General features: G+C 40.7%; 1 protein-coding gene across 8 annotated transcripts in view; it reads right to left on the bottom strand.

Annotated features, from left to right (window-relative positions):
* Nucleotides 1-227: 227 nt before the first annotated feature.
* Nucleotides 228-17,863, bottom strand: part of NAV2 (neuron navigator 2) — a 410,392-nt gene continuing 392,756 nt past the window's right edge. For all 8 annotated transcript variants that reach the window (XM_055721725.1, XM_055721726.1, XM_055721720.1 and 5 more), the window contains 10 exons: nt 17,380-17,480; nt 15,453-15,548; nt 15,126-15,294; nt 12,855-13,090; nt 11,453-11,607; nt 10,887-10,958; nt 10,194-10,390; nt 9,682-9,800; nt 5,034-5,237; nt 228-3,967 (listed from right to left, as the gene is read on the bottom strand). In XM_055721725.1, the coding sequence (XP_055577700.1) occupies nt 3,842-3,967; nt 5,034-5,237; nt 9,682-9,800; nt 10,194-10,390; nt 10,887-10,958; nt 11,453-11,607; nt 12,855-13,090; nt 15,126-15,294; nt 15,453-15,548; nt 17,380-17,480 (1,475 nt within the window). In that variant the 3' untranslated portion in view covers nt 228-3,841. The remainder of the gene's footprint in view (nt 3,968-5,033; nt 5,238-9,681; nt 9,801-10,193; nt 10,391-10,886; nt 10,959-11,452; nt 11,608-12,854; nt 13,091-15,125; nt 15,295-15,452; nt 15,549-17,379; nt 17,481-17,863) is intronic.

Raw genomic sequence — 17,863 nt, 5'->3', positions numbered from 1 at the left:
CTTGAGCAGATCCTGATGGATGCTGTGTGCAAGGAGTAGCTATGGGGGAGTGTGGTATCGGTGTAGTCCCTCTGCTGAATTTCCTCCTGGATGTGGGCAAGGGCTGTTGGCATCTTTTCAGAAGTACTTTTAAGAAGCCAATAAACCCAAGAAGCGAACCCCGCAATCTTAAAAAAAAAAAAAAAAATTTGATTAGGAAGGGACAAAAAGTTCTGGGAAACCAGAAATCTGAATAAATAAGCATCAATTTTATTGAATCATGAATAATTTAAGACTGGTACAATCATCAGCTTTATTCTCCATGACACAGGGGGTGGGGGAGAAACGGGGAGGGTGAGAAAGGGGAGGCATGATCTCAAACAGACCATTCACAAATTCCAATCCTAAATGAGAACTGAAAATTAAATAGGGAGAGGAGCAAATGGAAAACATCATAAAACGTACACAAAATACTCAATTCCTAGTTTTTCTCTTTAAAAATGGCTAGAAAAAATTCATCAAAATGCAGCACTTTTAATCAATTATTTACATTTCTATGTTACAATGAAAAAATGTACATCTTATAGAACATATTTCATAAACTGTTCCACTGGAAATGACTAGATCAAAACAGCAACCTTCCATTTAGTATCGACAAAGAAAGATTTTTTTGCTCCGTTTTTGTATTTTTTTCTTGAAAGAAAATCGCCACATTTAGACAAGATTTCATACACATAATACCGAAGTTAAGCATCAACAATGAAATATCAGTTTGCTTCTTCCAAAATGTACAAAAAGGCCAACCAACCCCCCCCCCCCCCCCCCCCCCGCCCCCCTTCCCCAAATAAACCACATCTCATTTATGGCCTGTATCATTCTTGGCAGTTCTGAAGGAAAGAAAACTGTTTATACTTCCAATTTATAATTCAACATGAATGTTGCATAGAATCTTGCATTTCTTTCTTGATTTTCTTTTTATTAAACAAGCCAACTTTGTCAGGAAAAAAAGCAAAAACAAGGAAGTGTTTTGAAAAAGCCTTAAACGTGAACTAAGCCACTTAAAGAAAGACTTAATCTAATCTACAGGAAGTCTTGATAAAAATGAAGACATGTGCACAACAGGTAACCCTGCTTCCCGAAGTTTCAGAAAAGACACTGAATATCGTGATGCTTAGAATGCCTATCCTAGCCAAAATTGCCTCTCTCACTGTAATGCAAGCTCGTGTCAATAAAAAGTAACTGAAATTCCTTCCTGAGCTTCAGCTCAGGATTAAAAATGAGAAGAAAAGAAAAAAACCCCGTTCCCCACAAATAAAACACCGTTTTAAACATGTCTTACAGCACTCAGTTAAAGGTTAACCGAGACGTTTTCTAGGAGATAAAGTCCATTTAAAGCCCTAGTCCTGCAACTGGATTTTTTTTTACAGGCACATGCTCTATCTGCACGGATTCAGTTGGGGGATTAGATACCAAAATTCACAGTAGTAGCAGGTAAAGTCAGTGCTGGGAAGCAGAATTGTCCAGACTACTGGAAAAAGTAACCTCTCTCAAACTCATCATCAGCATGCTATCTATTTGATTCCACACAGATTTATCCCATTTTTACAGTACCAAGAACTGGATTAGGAACGTTAGCTGAGTAACCCTTGGTATTTCATTCAGTGAAATCATGAAATAGAGTTCATAAGGTTAAAACAGTAACAACACCAAGCTCTTCCCCCCGCCCCCCCCCCCCGTCATTAAAATATTTAAATTTTTCTTTTACAATATTTTTCTTCTTAAAAAAAAAAGTCATCAGCACTTAAAAGTTGTAACAGGAGCAGATTCAAGACCAGCTCAGTAAGACAAAGTACAGTTATGTTACAGAAAGTCATGAGGTATAATAAAACCATCCTCTCAAGCTGAGTCACAGAAGCATGAACTTGTCTGTTATATTACTTGAAACCCACAAGCTCTTAAAAAAGTGTTTGTAATAAGTTTTCTTTCTGTACATTGAAAAACCAGCATATTCCTGCAATTTATTAATGACAGCATTCATTACAGTTGAAAAGCTTTCTTTTTTTTTTTTCCTTCCTTCCTCCTGCATGGGTAGATAAAACAGCTCTTCAGTGATTTATTAGCTGCGGATTGATATGAACCTGAAAAGTTATCTCATTTCCCTCCTTTTTTGTCACATTTAAACAAATTCTAGTATTTCATACAAACAATATTCACAGCAACTTATGATATTCCAAGAGATGACTTTAGCCCTGTTTCTTTAAATAAAATCCTGTAATATACAGCACTAATTTAATCAAACACAATTAGTACAAAATAAGGCATCGCTTTAAAGTTCAGCACCAAAAGATAGCTGGAAAGGCTAGTACGGATCCATATCAAGGAGTGATGTTGTCGCTGAGGTACAGCCAACATCGCGGTGATGGTGGTGTGAGCATCTGCTTCCGTACCAAGGGAAGCGCAACCCTCTGGGAGGCATTCTGCTTCCCCAACCAAGTACGAGCCTTAACACTGCGAGTGTAGGTGTGTGCGTTCAGAGAGGAGGAGAAATAAAACCAGGTTCACGGCTCTGCCAAAACTCAAAAAGCATGGCCCAGCTAAACTTAAAAAGACACAGTGCCTTCCCTCCTTTTTTTCCAGACCTGAATACTGCTAAAAGATTCATTTATTATTTTTTTTCCCCCAATTAAAATGAAAAACCATGGAAGTAAATGTTGCAACCGGAGCAGCACTGGAACTGTCACAGAGTTCTAATTAATCCATTTATAGTTATGCTGATTGGAACGAAACCTCTGAACAAAAGTCAAAGTTTTTAGAAAACAGCTGTAACATTTCATGGCAAGAATTAAAAACTGGGAAGTGTGATTGATCCCTTGCCAGGGGTGTAGCTCACCTCCGTGTGCAGGGCTCTCCACGCCTGTGCACTGCCAAGGGTCCTGTGGAGCTGCACGACTCGATGGGGCACGGCCCTTTCGCTGCAGAGGAGGGACACTCACTCCCCTCGCGGAAATAAATCGGTTTTAATGCCAATGAAGTCAACCAAGTTGGTTATGTGGATGTCAGTGGGAAGAGAATCAGGCCCTGACTAGCCAAGGGCTACCTGATCTTTCACTTGTAGTAGGACTGATTGTTACACAGTGTTTGAAAAAACCTGATCTGTTCAGACTGTATATATATTTTTATATATTCCTATTTATATATATATCTTTATAAACACACAATGAAAGAAAGCCAAGGTCTCAGACTGGCAAGGAGAGCAGCACTTTTGCTTCCCCTCCCCCCCCCCCCCCTCTTTTTTGATATTTATTCAAACATCCCTGTTTTGCAGCTTTGCCTTTATTGAGTATTATTTCCAAGGCAAGCGATACTGTTATAGCACCAGAACTATATGAAGCTGAGTTTACTCCTAAAAGCTGATCGGTAAAAGTCCAGCCCTCACCTAAATGTGTTTGGTCAGAAGCAGCATAGGCAAATATTTCCTCTCCCCTCTCCTTCCGGACAGTACATGGCACAAAGCTATTCGCTTCACAGTTGGGAAGTTCCCCTCCCACCCCTTCAACTTTTAGTAACGATGATTATTTTGAACATCTTCAGTATCTTAGGCATGAGAGCTTACAGCAACTAAACAGAAGAAAACCAAGGAATAGTGCAGTTCTCATCATTGTTAAAAGAAAAACAATACAAAGGCTGCTTGGGTTGCCCGCACCCAGGTTCAAGACTGACTCCAAGTGTCTTGTTGTTCTTGCAGCTCTAATACTGAGATCCCAGCCCAGCCCAGGAACGTGTTCTTTTCATGAGTCTGTGATCAGGGTTCTTGCCAAGTGGGAGAGCAATATGGAAACAGCCTGTTTCTATCTGAACAAGATCACAATGTTGACTCCAGAGATGAATCAAGGATGTCATCGTGATGGCTGTTGCTGTTAGAGTCACTGTCATAACTCTGAGGACTTGAGTAGTTGGCTGCTTCTTGCAGTCTCATGAGCATGTTCATCTGCAAAGGCACAGAAGTTCACAATTATTTGTATTCGGAGGCAGAAAGAATATCAACTCCATAGGAAAGCTACAGCAGCATTCACTTTGCCAGTGGGTGAAAAAGGCAGGAACAAGCAGACTAATTAATACCGAGTCTCTGAAAAGAGACATTAACTGTAAGTCAGATTACAGCAGCATGCAAGTGAGTCATAACAAGCATGCTTTTCCAGTAAAATTGAAGATGCAAAGATCGAAGGGATTACTCCACGGCCTTGCTCGACAGGATTCTGCAAGCATCCTACCCCCTCTTCCTCTGACCCATGGAAACATGGACAGATCAGTCAAAAGAGGCAAATCTGAATGTCCTAATAGCTAGCTTGACATTTGCATAGTATATACGAGCTAGTAAAAACCTGTAACACACATCCAGTACTCCCAGCTGTCCAGAAAAATGTACATCTCCACAGAACAGCTTCAGGGCATTCAGTTTGCACAGCAGCTCCAGTAACCTTTTCCCACTGGAAAGCTCAATTGAACTTGTACTTCTACAGAATGTATAACATTTCCCTGTATGCTTGTGAGGTATGCCTGACTAATAAATTAGACACCACTCATGAACACCGTTAGTTCATATACTCCTTCGAAATCTCATTTCTCATTTGGGTCAAGAGCATAGCTTACACGTGAAGTAAAGCAACAAGCCTATTTTGCAATTGTGGCAAAACAAGCTCAACAAATTGGTTCCACCGTGTAATTCAGGCACGTGTAACAACATCACATATTGAATTCCACAGCATAGAAATTAAGTTTAGTACACACATCCTCAGTCACTCCTCAAAAAATGAATCCTCAAAGTACCCCCAACAAATGCGAAAAGCTTCTGCCGCTGTCTCTCGCAAAACTGTGCGGGCTTTCTGTGCGAATGCTTTCCCCAGGCTGACTTGATGACTTCCCCAGAAACACTGCCTTCTCACTCTGAAACTTTTCATCACTCCTCAGCGGTCCTTTACTTTTTTAGTCCTGTTTCTAGTCCTTAGAAACAAGGGAAACAAAGCAGTTCTGCGGTTTCAAAAACGAGAACTCACCAAAGGATCTCCTTCAGCATCACTCACTGGGACCTGTTTGCTGGTTGAGCCCTCCCGTGACATCGAGTAGCCATCAAAGCCCACGTCTTCAGGCCGCAGCTGCAGCAGAGGTGGCCACTCATGGTGCTGGGGGGTGGCTGCCCAGGGGTAGGTGTCCATCACCCACTTGGCAGGGTCCTCCCAGGGCGCTCTCCTCCCGTACAACTGGAAGAACAAAACCACATGTAAAACATTCCTGTTAGTCAACCGCTCCAGTCAGTGCCTCCCTCACCAAAAGGCATGTGCCGTGATTCTTGGGTGGCAGAAAACACTTGCAAGCCGGGCTGAACACAAACAAGTGAGATTTTCCTTACCCTAATGACACACAAAGCTATTTTTAGTGGCACCTGGTTTGGAAGGGGCTGACCAGCTCCTGTGAGACCGCAGTGCCCTTCTCCTGGCACCAGCTGAAGAAAGGGAGACCTGAAAACCACGTCGCCTAATCAAGTTAACTTAAATAAAGCGAATATACAGAACAGGCCATCAATGTTGACATCCGGATCATACCAGCAACTGCTTTATCTGTGTTTGCTGTCGTCACAAAACTGCCATCAGTGGAACGTGTAAGAGGAAATGTCAGACCTGTCACCAGGCAACAATGACAGATGTCACGGTGAAAGGCTCTCAAGTTGGGAGAATTTCTTTCTAGTCAACTCAGAAAAAGTGCCGACACAATTTGTCTGTGGTCATGTTCCTATCTCCAATAAGCAAGCTCTGTTTCAAAAACTTTTTCTGTGTTGAACAGGCTGTGCTACCAAATCCCAGCGTATTCTTCTCCTTGTTATATTTGGTTTGCCTTAATTGGCTAATACATTCATTTCAATGCCACAGGACTTGCAACAGCAAACACACAGCTTCAAGTGACTTGCAAATGTTTACTCCCACTTTACAGATTTTAGCCTAAATATCCTTCATATCCTTCAGCAACTCGATTTGGTCACTGGCGTTTCATCACTTGAACTCAGAAAACTCTCCTGCACAACGTGCAGGGGGAAAAGCAGCAGCCTAACCAAGAAATTCATCAGCACTCTGATGAATCTAAGACTATTTTATTTTTCTCATCATTATTTCTTCTTGGCTTTTTTTTGTGGTTTAATTTTTCACATGCCCAAAGTATTAAATCACCCTAAATACCAATATTGCTTCATTCTGCAGCACAGCGGAGCAGGTCCCAGCCCACAGAGAGGTGCCCAGCAGATGGTGCTAGGTCATCTCACACAGCCTCTTCCACAACCTAAACACTCTCCATCCTTGAGCTGTACTATATTATTGCCCCAGCATAACGTCTTCAAGCTGTGGTAAACCAGTTCTCCTATTTTCACCTTGTTCCTGAATTTACAGCAATACCTGTCGGTTGCCAAGTGGAGAAGGATTTCACCCTTTTCGCAGGTCTTTGCTGCCTAGAAGGTCTGTGTGGGTCCTAGCTCGTTTCTGAAAATGAGCTTGTAAGTACAATTCCCATTTCAATACACGAAATCCCCACCTATCTTCAGCAGATGAGAGGCTGAACAACTAACTCACTACTCCCTTCTGCAGCAACCAGCTCTGTCCATCCCGTTCATGTTTTCTAGGAAGCAATTAAGGGGGAAGGCACAAACAGGTTCCTTCACAAAGCACCACAGAGATGTGATGGAGTACGAGCGATGGTGGCAGGGAGCTGCAGGGACTCTGGGTCCTCTTTTTGCTGCTGCTGCATTCTGTATCGATACGCCAAGCAGGAAGAACTTGGGGTTTTATATAACCCTTTAATTTTCACATCCCTGTTTTGAAGAACAAAAATACTTAGCTCCAATGGGAGCAATTATTGTTAAGGATCCATTTGGCTCATTTGTCTTTGACCCGAAATAGTTCTCTAAATGAGAAACAGGAATATAAAAATAGTTCAGTTTAGATCCGCAGAGATCAGAGTGAAATCAGCAGTCCGCCCTTCCTTTCTGGCAGGCACTTTGGTGAGAGAAGATGTGTTCTCAGAGGAGCCTTTGTGGGTGTGGGGGACAGAAAACAGCCCAAAATGAAACACACATTTCTAGCATTAGCTTGTTAAGCACAACTCTGGCTGCTCTTCAAGTACTTAAGCCTTATCCTTATCCATTGACTAGAAAAAAAAGAGACATTACTTAAATGGAAATGAGTTAGTGGGGTTTGGGAAAATGGGACCGAAGTGGATAAAGAGTCTAAAGCATAAAGTGAGAAACTGAAATCCTTCCACCTGGAATGCAAGCCATTCAGACAACCTAAGGGAAGAGGCAGGTATCAGGCAAAACACGCAAGCACAAATGATGGTTTTACTAATGGTTTTCTTTCGCTTCATTTCCATTAGTAATTTTTCAATGCTTTCCACACCTACTGATCAGTGATATGAGCTTCAAAACACAGCACAAGGAGCCCAAGCATCACCGAGAGCATCAGTCTTCTCCATTTCAGAAGGAAACAGTGTCACATGCTCTCCTTTCTCATTTTAGGTCTAAAAAGATTATTGGCTGCCATGACCTTCCTTTATAGGAAGTTTTATGGAAAATGGCTCTCCCGTTTTATTTCTAGCAAAGTTCCTCTGTGTGTTTTGTACCTAGGACCTATCGTTTTCCACATGTCTAAGAGTCTATCACAATCGTCCCAAAGAAAATGAGGTCTCCAGGCACTGGGAAATTTCAAATGGCAGTCGCAGTTTGTCCAACTTTTAACCAAAACTTACTGAAGAATTCATGTATTTCCTAGATTTGGAAGAAGCCATTAGTAAAAGCTCAGTTTTCTATGACAGGGTTGTCTCCCCTCTCTTCTCTGTAAACATCTGTAAGTTTCTGCTGTCTAGCTAGCCGATGAAACCCAAGGTGGCTTAACGGCACAATGTAAAATTCCACCTCCCTCCCCTTTTTCTTTTAAGTACTTCTTCAAATCCTCAGACCGCTGCATCTTCACAAGTTCCCCACTCTGCAGAGTACTCCCATGCGGACAGGAGCTGAACCTCAAAAGGGTATTGCATTGAAAAGAAATGCAATAAACAAGCAAAACAAAACAAAATCCCTGTATTTTCCCAAGAGGTCTTGCATGCTTTTTTTTTTTTTTACATGTATCTTACTGGCAAGGCATCCTGACAAACACAGCAATGCTGAGCCGCAAGCGGTAGCAGAACGGAGAGAACTGTTTTTCACAAACATGAAGGAACCACGCTGCACTACAACGGCTGCTCTACGGACCTTGTACTTAGGAGTTATTTTATGATTCAGAAACACGTGAGACACAGAGACGTATGTGATAGAGAACCTATTACTACCATAAGTAAAATTTCCCAACTGTTAATTAATTTTACCAATAATAACAAGCCATGTCTTGCTTATAGTTTGAATTTTACTAGTCCAAACTTGTCAGACATCCACTTGACTTTTTTCCCTGCAAAACTAAAGCAGAAGAGACTCCCATAGACCGAGTAATATTTTAGCTTCCTCTTGAATAAACTGAGTAGTCTGAGCTTCTCATCTTTCCCATTGAATAATGGTTCCTGTACCATAATACTTAATGATATTGTTCTTTTCTGAACCCTTTCCACATTTCTTTCTAATGACTGTTTTTACATGATGTACTAACCTCTTCCTATTTCTAGCAGATGTAATTATAGCTTATGCTCTCAAAATGGCATTTGTCTTCTTCGCAAAACACAAGCTCCCAATGCATTGCTGTAATTTCCTATTCTCCATCCACCTTTAGCCCTTCTTCAATCTTCTAGCCTCTCACTGCAATCCACCTTTCATTTCTGTATGTGTGATCTCGTGTTCAGCTTTCAGGCATGCAGTGACCAGAACTTACTGATATTGGACTACGCTATCGCCAAAACCGGCTTTTAAATCATGTGCTGCCCTGCTTACCCTGTGAGCAGGGGACTGAAGAAGAAAACAGCCCTTTTTCCCCCACAGTTGCATGCCAAGTCCACAGCAATCCTCAGCTGAACCCTTCTCCTGATTCCAACAAGCTCTGTACTCATACAGATACTGAGAATTGTGCGGCAATGCTTAGAACCATCCAAACTGCTAAGAGATGAATCAGTTACTAAGTACGGGCAATCAATGATTTCACTATGGTCTCTGAAAGAATTATGAAGCAATCTACTAGAACATTAATCCTGTAGACTGAGAAGTAATCAAAATGTCACCGCCACTGATCCTGTCACTCATTAATGTTTCTCTCCATGCACAGCTTTGTTTCTACTCTGTTGAAAGATTTGATTTACAAAGGAAAATCCTGCATAACTAAGTTAATAGCCACAAACATGTTTTTCATATTCACAGTACAATTTTCAGGCATGCTTCTGGAACAGGTTATTGAAAGGTATTTGGGTGTCTAACACTGCCCCCCCCGTCAGTAATTTGGCATGGGAACACTTTTCAAAACATCTAGCCGGGATTTTCAGTGCTTCCACTCCATATTTCAAAACAGTTTGAAGAGAATAATTCTGCCTGAAATTAATGACAATTTAGGTTACATTTTCACAGAAATTCAGGTATTCGGTATGTAAAGTTATAGCTAGAGAACACGTTGCCATTACTCAGTTTTGCCTGATGCTCTGCTGCCTTTTGAATAGACAAAAGAGCTGTGATTTCTCACTTTGCCTGCTCACCTGCAGCCCTTCTCTAACTGCCTCCAGAAGATAGGGGATGATGGAGTAGTTCCACAAGTCAGTAAACCAGACTCTAGAACCATCTACATCTATCGGACAGGAGAGGAAGAGCCGTGGACCTGGAGAGGGAAATCAAGATATTACACTCAAATCATGATACGTATCAAAAATAGGATCAAAGAACAACTTCCAGTTCTCTGGAAAAAGCAGCCAAGAATGAAAGAACATAAGTAGCCAGCTGGTGAATTGCTCTTCCTGAGAGCTCAAAAATGCTCTGAATCAACTTGAAAAACTACAGCCTTCAAGGTGAAAACAATTAACCAGATTTCATAACACAGTTCGTACCCAGGACTTAGAAAAAGGAAAAAAAAGAAACTTCTCGTACCGTTTGCCTGAGAGTACACTGCCATCTAAAAGTGGGGCTTTTAAAGAAACATTTTTTACCTGATGAGGCACAAGGAAATAAAATACACCTATTTACATCTGCCTGGGCGTATGGGCAGAGCACTTACCAATAGTAACATCAGAGGAGCTGTGAGCCTCCAAGAATTTGTTCAGATGTTGCCAGACCTTGGGAATCCAATCAATAATTTTAACCAGCTCTGCATTTCTCATCCTGCCGCTGATCTCTGTTTCAATGAGCTTTCTTCTCAAGAAACGGCCGAGAAAGCCTTTGACCGGCTCAGTGTGGTTAGCACATAGCACCCATCTATGGCAGAACAACAGAAAAGTCCATTACTCCTCCTTCATGCTACTGAATGTAATTATTCTGGACTAAATTTTTCTTATTATTTATTGCTGCTGTTGCACTGCTGATCATCAAAAATAGCTAGCTCAGTCCCTTATGTTTCCTAGGAGAAGTTATTTTGGAATGATGAGTTCACTAGATGAAATAATTTGTATTGTGCGTTGTTTCAGCTTATTTTTCATTTGGTATCCACCTTGCCTAAATATTGTCTTATTTAAAATTTGTTAGAAGATCAAATATCTTAACAATCCTCTGAAAAGTGAAAGTTTTACGAACCACATTTACTTCAGTAACAGCATCGTAACAAAGCTGCACATGTTTGGGCAGCAACTAATAGCAAACAGTATTTCTCCCTCGGTTTGCTATTTCAGCTGGTAAGAATAATTTCAGATGCCTCAGTAGCCCTTACTCCCTTGCCAGCCCACAAACATAAATGAGAAACATGAATAAACAGTACCTGAAATTATGGTGAAGTTGAAGATTAGGTGTTGAGGAGGTGGCTTGGTTCATTGTGCCAATAATATACGGACTATCAAAAAAAAAAAAAAAAGTCAAGCAAATCAAACCTGTAAATTTTGAAAAGCAACTTTTCAGCAAGATCTCAACATTAAAAGAAGTTACTCAAACGTCTTTTGTCAAAGAAGGTTTTTGTAGCTACTTATAACCAAATCCTTCACTGAGGATCTGACTTCTGAGAACATCAAATTCTGAAAGCAGAACAGAATTCTCAAAGCAGGATCTTTCACTAAAAATGGGTGGTTAGTACTGAATATCTTCTGCAGGCAGAGAATGCAAATTACCTAAACCCTCTAGGACTTTTTTATTACTGATTTCAGAGGAATCGATCATTTCATGAAGGAAAAAAAACCCTCCTCTGAAGCGCTGTCTGTGATACAGACAATCCAGCCACCTCAGTCTGCTTTACAAGCAACCCAGAGTCGGGTTTTGCGGTCACATTTTGCAGTGGCACTGGTCTGACTGCAGCACTGAAACTGGGAGTGTGTTCTCATATTATTTCTTTACCATTTGTGGTACTTGCAGTTTAGAAGTCCATTAAAGATCTCTCCTAGGGAGCTAACGTGATGCAAATTATCCAGGATGATTACAAGAGGCATATCCACAGCGTTATTTTCACTGTTACACTGGTCTGCTAGGTTGGACAGGTATTGGCGGAGTTCCTGCAAAGCATATATAAAGAAAAGAGAAAAAAAAAAAAAAAAGAAAAAAAAAAGAAAGAGTTTTCTTCATATTCCTTGAAAATTCAGTTAAGATATATAAGCTATGGCTTTGTAACGAAATCTGAAGCAAAGGTGCCTGGTATGTTACAAATGCACACATTTTCCATAGGAAAACAAAGGAACAGGGTTTACTTTCTCTTTTGTAGGTTATGCTGACGATTCCAAGACTATATCAGAAAACCTGAGTGAGAAAAGTGCTTTAAAGAAGGGTAAGATTTTGTCATTTGATTTATGTTTTTTCATTTGTGCTGTCCTAATCTGACACAGAGGTGTCTGAAACGTATTTTTCTTTATTTTCAGGAACTTGTTCAACTCTCTATATACCAAATCAAACTTCGCCTTCGAGCTACGTTTGTTATAGCTTCTTGCAATTGTGTTTCCATCAAAACACAGCCGATAACATTAATCTGGAATACAGCATCCCTCGGCAGAGGCCAAATTCAGATGCCTTCCTTAATGCCATGAAAGAGGGATGAGCTTGCGGGGCTGCTGCCTGCCTGGGTGTGGTTGAAATGCTCTCAGCAGCTTTAAAGCATTTATTCCATAGCATGCCTCAAATTATACCGCTGGCCTACAACCACAATTTCAACCATCCCTTTCCTCCAGAGGAAAATGTGCCTAAGGCCATAAAATACACAGCTTTTTTTTTTTTTCTTCTTCTTTAATCTAGATGTTCATGGAGGTATATTCAGCAAAACCAGCAGCACATAAAAAACCAGAGACATGCCTTACCGGCACAGGAATGTGTCTGGACAACAGTCACTTCAAACCCAGCACACACAGATTACAGCTGCTGATACTTGCAGCTGCAGAAACTCCTGACAGCCTAGAGATGCATTTGAGGGTTTTTGGAAAAATGCCCACATGCAATAGGGATTGCTTAAGTTGCTGGGAATTTTTATGCAGGTGTTTTAACTTCCTGGGCAATCCTCAGGCTCCTAACCACTTGAAAAATCCTAACACCTTTAGGTGTTTCGATATACACCTGGAAGCCTGCTGTTTCAGGCCCATAATCAGGTGAATCTGTCGTTCTGAAAACCTTAAAAATATTCCCTTCAGGATTAACATCATGCTTTAAAAAGAAAGGCAAATTTAAAACCAGCTTTTGGTGGATTAATAAAGGAGGAGCCTCTCATTTTTGATATATGGTAGCATTAATTGTGCAAAGACGGTTTCTGTGTCCTCACCTTACTGGATTTGTGGTCCACATTGAAGGTTGCAATAATGCCCTCGGCCAGCTCCCTGCCCTCTCGAAGGACCATGTACTCAGACAGACGGTTTGCAAGATATGTTTTGCCAGTGCCACTGGGACCGGATAAGATAATCCGTCTGTGTTCCATCAGGAGAGAGATATAACGCTGCAGTATAGGCTTTGGGATCAGTGATTCAAACACCAGACCGTCCAAACTGTTCTCGCAGATACCTGCAACAGGAAAAGATTCCTCATTTAGAGGGATTCCCAATTTTTATCCAAATCACCTGTGTTTTTAAAAGGTTACAGTTTGTTTTTTTTTTCTTTTTACTAAACAGTTGCAATGCTGCAAAGCAATCCCATTAGTGGAGTCTGAAGAAATCAAAATTAGTTAAAATGACTAGATAGCCAAACCAAGAACTGAAAAATGTGATTTTGTGAATGTACCTGGTCCCAGCAATAGTAGGAGAACCCCCCAAAATAACTCTCAGAACCAGCAGATTTAGACCTGACCTGACCAAGCCGTATCTCACTTCAGAGACAAATCCCCTCCCGCTCTGGTACCCCTCGCGGTGCAGAGGAGCACACATAAAGCTGGTGAAACAATTTCAGAGATGACCTGTGGGCTTAGCCCGGATCCTCCTTCAGCTTTCTGTTTGCAAAGACTCAGCTGCACCCTACCATGTCTAAGGCCCTAGGCAATCTGCCACACTAAATGATTCCAGGCCACGTTTTTCACACACAACCCATCCATTTTATGGTATTTTGCCACGTACAGTGCGCATTCATCCAGAATTTACCTGTTTACTTTTGAATTGCTAGGCAAAAAACCCCAGCTATCATCAACTCCCCCTACTTTCCCAAACGCTCGTAATTAAACTCCTTCTCTGTATGCTGATAGTTATCGCTTCTAACATAAAACTCCTGCTGATAAGCATTTACGCAATGTCAGCAGTCACTTTAGGCAGAATTGGCTCAGGGAAAATACACAGTGCTTCAAAATAAACAGCAGCAAGGGAAGTTGGCAGATCACACGTAGAAATGTTTGCACCTCAATGGTTACTTGGAATATTAAATATTTATGTAGGCAGCTTTATATCTCAAAGGTATATGTAACTGATTCTCCATAAATTGATTAAATATGTTTCTATTTTATTGAAAACTGTTATCACATACGAGCCTTCAAAGTAGAACTCAAGCCAATGCAAGTTAAACATAAAATCAGATCGCAGCTTTACAGATATGCCCAGAACTCAAGTAGTATGTCAACTGGGATTTACTATCAGACAATGTATATTGTAAGCAAGCAAAATACCCCGGGTTCACAGCAAGCCTCAGTAAATTGAGATATTTCATGGCTTATTTTGTCTTCCTGCCCACTGATTTGCTACCCAAGGTAACTGGGTTTTTTTACGCCAACTTTCAAAAATCCAACTGCTTTCAGTCAAATGCCACAGCCAAATTTCCAAGTTGAGCTGCAGCGTGTTTGGCAATGCTCTCAAACATGCTACCACCGGGAGGCAGATCTATGGTGTAGATTTCACTGGTGTAACTTTGAGCAAACTATGTACATTCAAACTGCAGCAGCTGAGGGTTTTCCCCCTCAAACCTAGTTTCAAAGTACAGATTTCATATAAGAATGGTTCTCTGGAAATCAAATGAGAAACCACATGAGAAATACAAGCATTAAATGCTTATCAGTATGAGATAATGAAAATGATGAGAGTTCTGAAAACCACACATTTTGAAAAAAATCCAGATTTTTAGGTGTCCCATGAATTCTGGGATGCCTCCTTACTAGTGCCTAAGGGGGGACTCTTCAGCGAGACCAATCAAACAAGATAAATCAGGATTTTTTTTACTCTGCATGAAGGAAATAAAAACTATAGCTGTTACAAAGAGGTAATGAATTTCTGAGGCTTCATTCATTTGGAAGGAACTTTGCTGCTCAAACTCCACTACATCCCTTGCGGTGTGATATCTTTGCTAGGACAACTCCAGGCATCAGTTCAAGGTATGTGGAGAAAACTGCTGTGCGTGTGATTATTCCTACTGTTACAGACCGAAAATTTGCTCAATTTATGGACTTAGCATACTCAAAGGGCTGTCTTTATCAAGTAAAAATAGAAGGACCAATAAATAAAAGGTAGGGACGGGAAAAAGAAACACAATAAAACGTTTCTACTCCTCTGAGCTTCTTGACACAGCAAGCTTTGATAAAACTGTAATTAGTGAGAACTACAACAGACAGGTCAAGCGTAATTACCTTTGATGGTAACAGAAATAGTGTTGTTTTCTCCAACTAGATAGCCACAGGGCAACAGCTCAGGTGTCTCTGCACTATTAGTGCGTTTGATTTCTCCAATGCTGTAGCCCAGAACACTGTCTGAATTCAGTCCCAGCTGGCTGACGGGATCCACGTGAATGATATACTCCTAGGATGAGAAAGAGACACGAAAAGTTACCCAGCACTGAAATCTCTGTGACTTTGCTCTAGGTTATAATAGTAACAATCACAGCAAGTTAAATATTGCTGGGTACCACCAAAATGTACTCGCTGAATGCAGGCACACAGTGAATTGTACTCGCTAACCTTAAACAGCCGTCTTACAACCCCGTCCAGAACATCCCATTTGGTCTTGCCACTGACCCCGATGCAGCCTATGAGGAAGGTGCGAGGCCTCGAATCCTGAATGCACAGAAATGTGAATTTAAGTTAATAAAATCCTAAACATATCAGACAAGTCTGTTTAATGTAATTAAAATGCTGCTGCTTTTTTTTTCCTCTCTTTCTTTTTTTTTTTTTTGATCACGGTGCATCTTTACCACTCTATATGGTGAATTCTGAATGCTACATGAAATCCTCCTTTTCTACTAGACGTTTTCTACAGTGTTGGAGTAAAAAAATCTAAAGGATACTTAAGTAGTACTGATGTTAAGTAAAAGGTATTTATTAACCAACCCATGAACAATTCAAAGATCTCCGAGAGGATTACAGCTTAGCAAAAAGACAGAAAGACTCTTAGGAAAATTCTAGGCAGAAAAAGCTCATGGCACGTTCACTTTTCCACGCCTTCACAATCAAGTATGTTGCATTTGCAAGGTTTATCTTATTTACTTCAAGAAATGCTGCTGTGAACATAGATAAATGTGTGTGTATATCTATATATATATCTCTCTACATGTACACAAACAAATATAAATTATATATGGTTATATGTATGAATAGTATAATAAAATAATAAATAGTGTAATAAAATAGAGGCAGCTTATATAGAACAACTTCTTTGTTATGTTTGGTACATCACAGCATTTTAGTTGATAATTTTGTTTCTGATTTCTAAGGCAGATAAAAAACCCAAATGTACCTTGTTTTTCTATTGTCCTTCAGCTGCATTCACTGTGAAACATTCAATGAAGAAAACCTGATTTTTATCGTAAGACTTCAAGTTCAACTAAAACATAAGGAATCATTTCCACATGGCACCTTTACTGACTGCGGGCACAGTGGAGTCCAACAGAATTAGCAATATAGTTTTCCTGTTAATTGGCTTGTCACAGGCTGTCATTATTAATACAAAATTGGTATTTGATGGAAAGAGCTGCTGAGTCATTTTATTACAGATTATTCAAATTTTTGTCCTCCCCTTGCAAAAGACACCAAATTATTTCTTGAACACACTTCTACAGGTACTCATGAAGTGAGACGGCGAGGTCAGCGCTTCGTGAAGATTGTGCAGCACGTATGCATGCAGTACACACGTGAGGTGGGCTGCAATTTTGCAATATCTGAAATGTATTTGGGTACTCAGTATTCTTTCCATTACTTGTGAATGGAGAATGTCTGAAAGATGGCATTCCAAATGGGATACTTGTACCAGAGAGGACAACTTGAACTAGAACGGTAAGGTACGGATCTCCCAGTCTAAATCCATTAAGTTCTTCTAGAATATTAGCGCTTCTAGCATGTTGGTGCACCTTCTATCGACACATTGGATCATTTTCATTATTAGTTAAATTTTATTGAAGTTTAACAGAAGGACCCAAGAGCTTTGTGCAGTTTCTGAGATATCTTAACCAGGTGTTATCCCAAGGCACAGATTAGCCTGCTAACTTCCTTGATGCCGAAAGAGTGGCCTTTCAAGTTCTCAGAGTTACTACTGAAAGGCTTAAATTTTACATTATCACCTACGCCTCCGATACACAGTCTAGTCTAGCAATCCTGTGTTACTGACACAGTTCATGGCCAGCGCTGATGCACCAAAAAGAAACTGCAAAATAAAAAGCTACGAGTCCATGAGACAACCTGAACCAGCAGCGCTGACTCTCAGCAGTTCCATTCAGGTGGGAGGGAGCCAAGTGCCTTGTCTATCACTAGTGATACATCAATGAACTATTTTGCCGAGAAAATTTTGAAAAGCCTTTTGCAAATAAAAGCCTCCTAAACAAATTGGATTTGAATTCTCTGGCACGTGCCAAAGTCACTTACATCTTAAAGCTGGGGACGAAACACAACTCACCTCCTTCCATTTCATTTCATCTTGAAAGCTGACGACTATTTTGACGTGCCTGCCTCCTTCTTTCCGGGCAGAGCCATCTCCAGTGTCATCTAACAGCATGTCTGCGAACAGAAAACATCAACAGCTTCACAGCTGTATCTTAATAACAACGAAGACTATTCTGGTTTACACCAACACATTTATTGCAGTCAACCACGACACATCTGGGCTTCGCGTGCCCCCAGGTAAAACACAAGAACCATGTTTACTGACTTCCCTCCCAACTACCAGTATCACTCCTAAAAAGTGAAGGTCATTGAAAATTATTAGTCAGTTACTCTGTATTTTCCTTCCGATGATATATCCCCTGGCGAAAGTGCACCATTAAATGGCTTTAAACATGACTCTCCGCAGCTGAGGTCATAATTGGACAACTCCAACCTAGGGCGTAGCAGAACTATGACGACATTTTAAAAGACAGCTTCGTGCCAGCTCCTGACATATT

Source organism: Falco cherrug, chromosome 10 (assembly GCF_023634085.1).
Source record: "Falco cherrug isolate bFalChe1 chromosome 10, bFalChe1.pri, whole genome shotgun sequence".
In the NCBI taxonomy this organism is placed as follows: domain Eukaryota; kingdom Metazoa; phylum Chordata; class Aves; order Falconiformes; family Falconidae; genus Falco; species Falco cherrug.
Note: the sequence above shows the minus strand (reverse complement) of the source record. Positions and strands in the feature narration are given on the sequence as shown.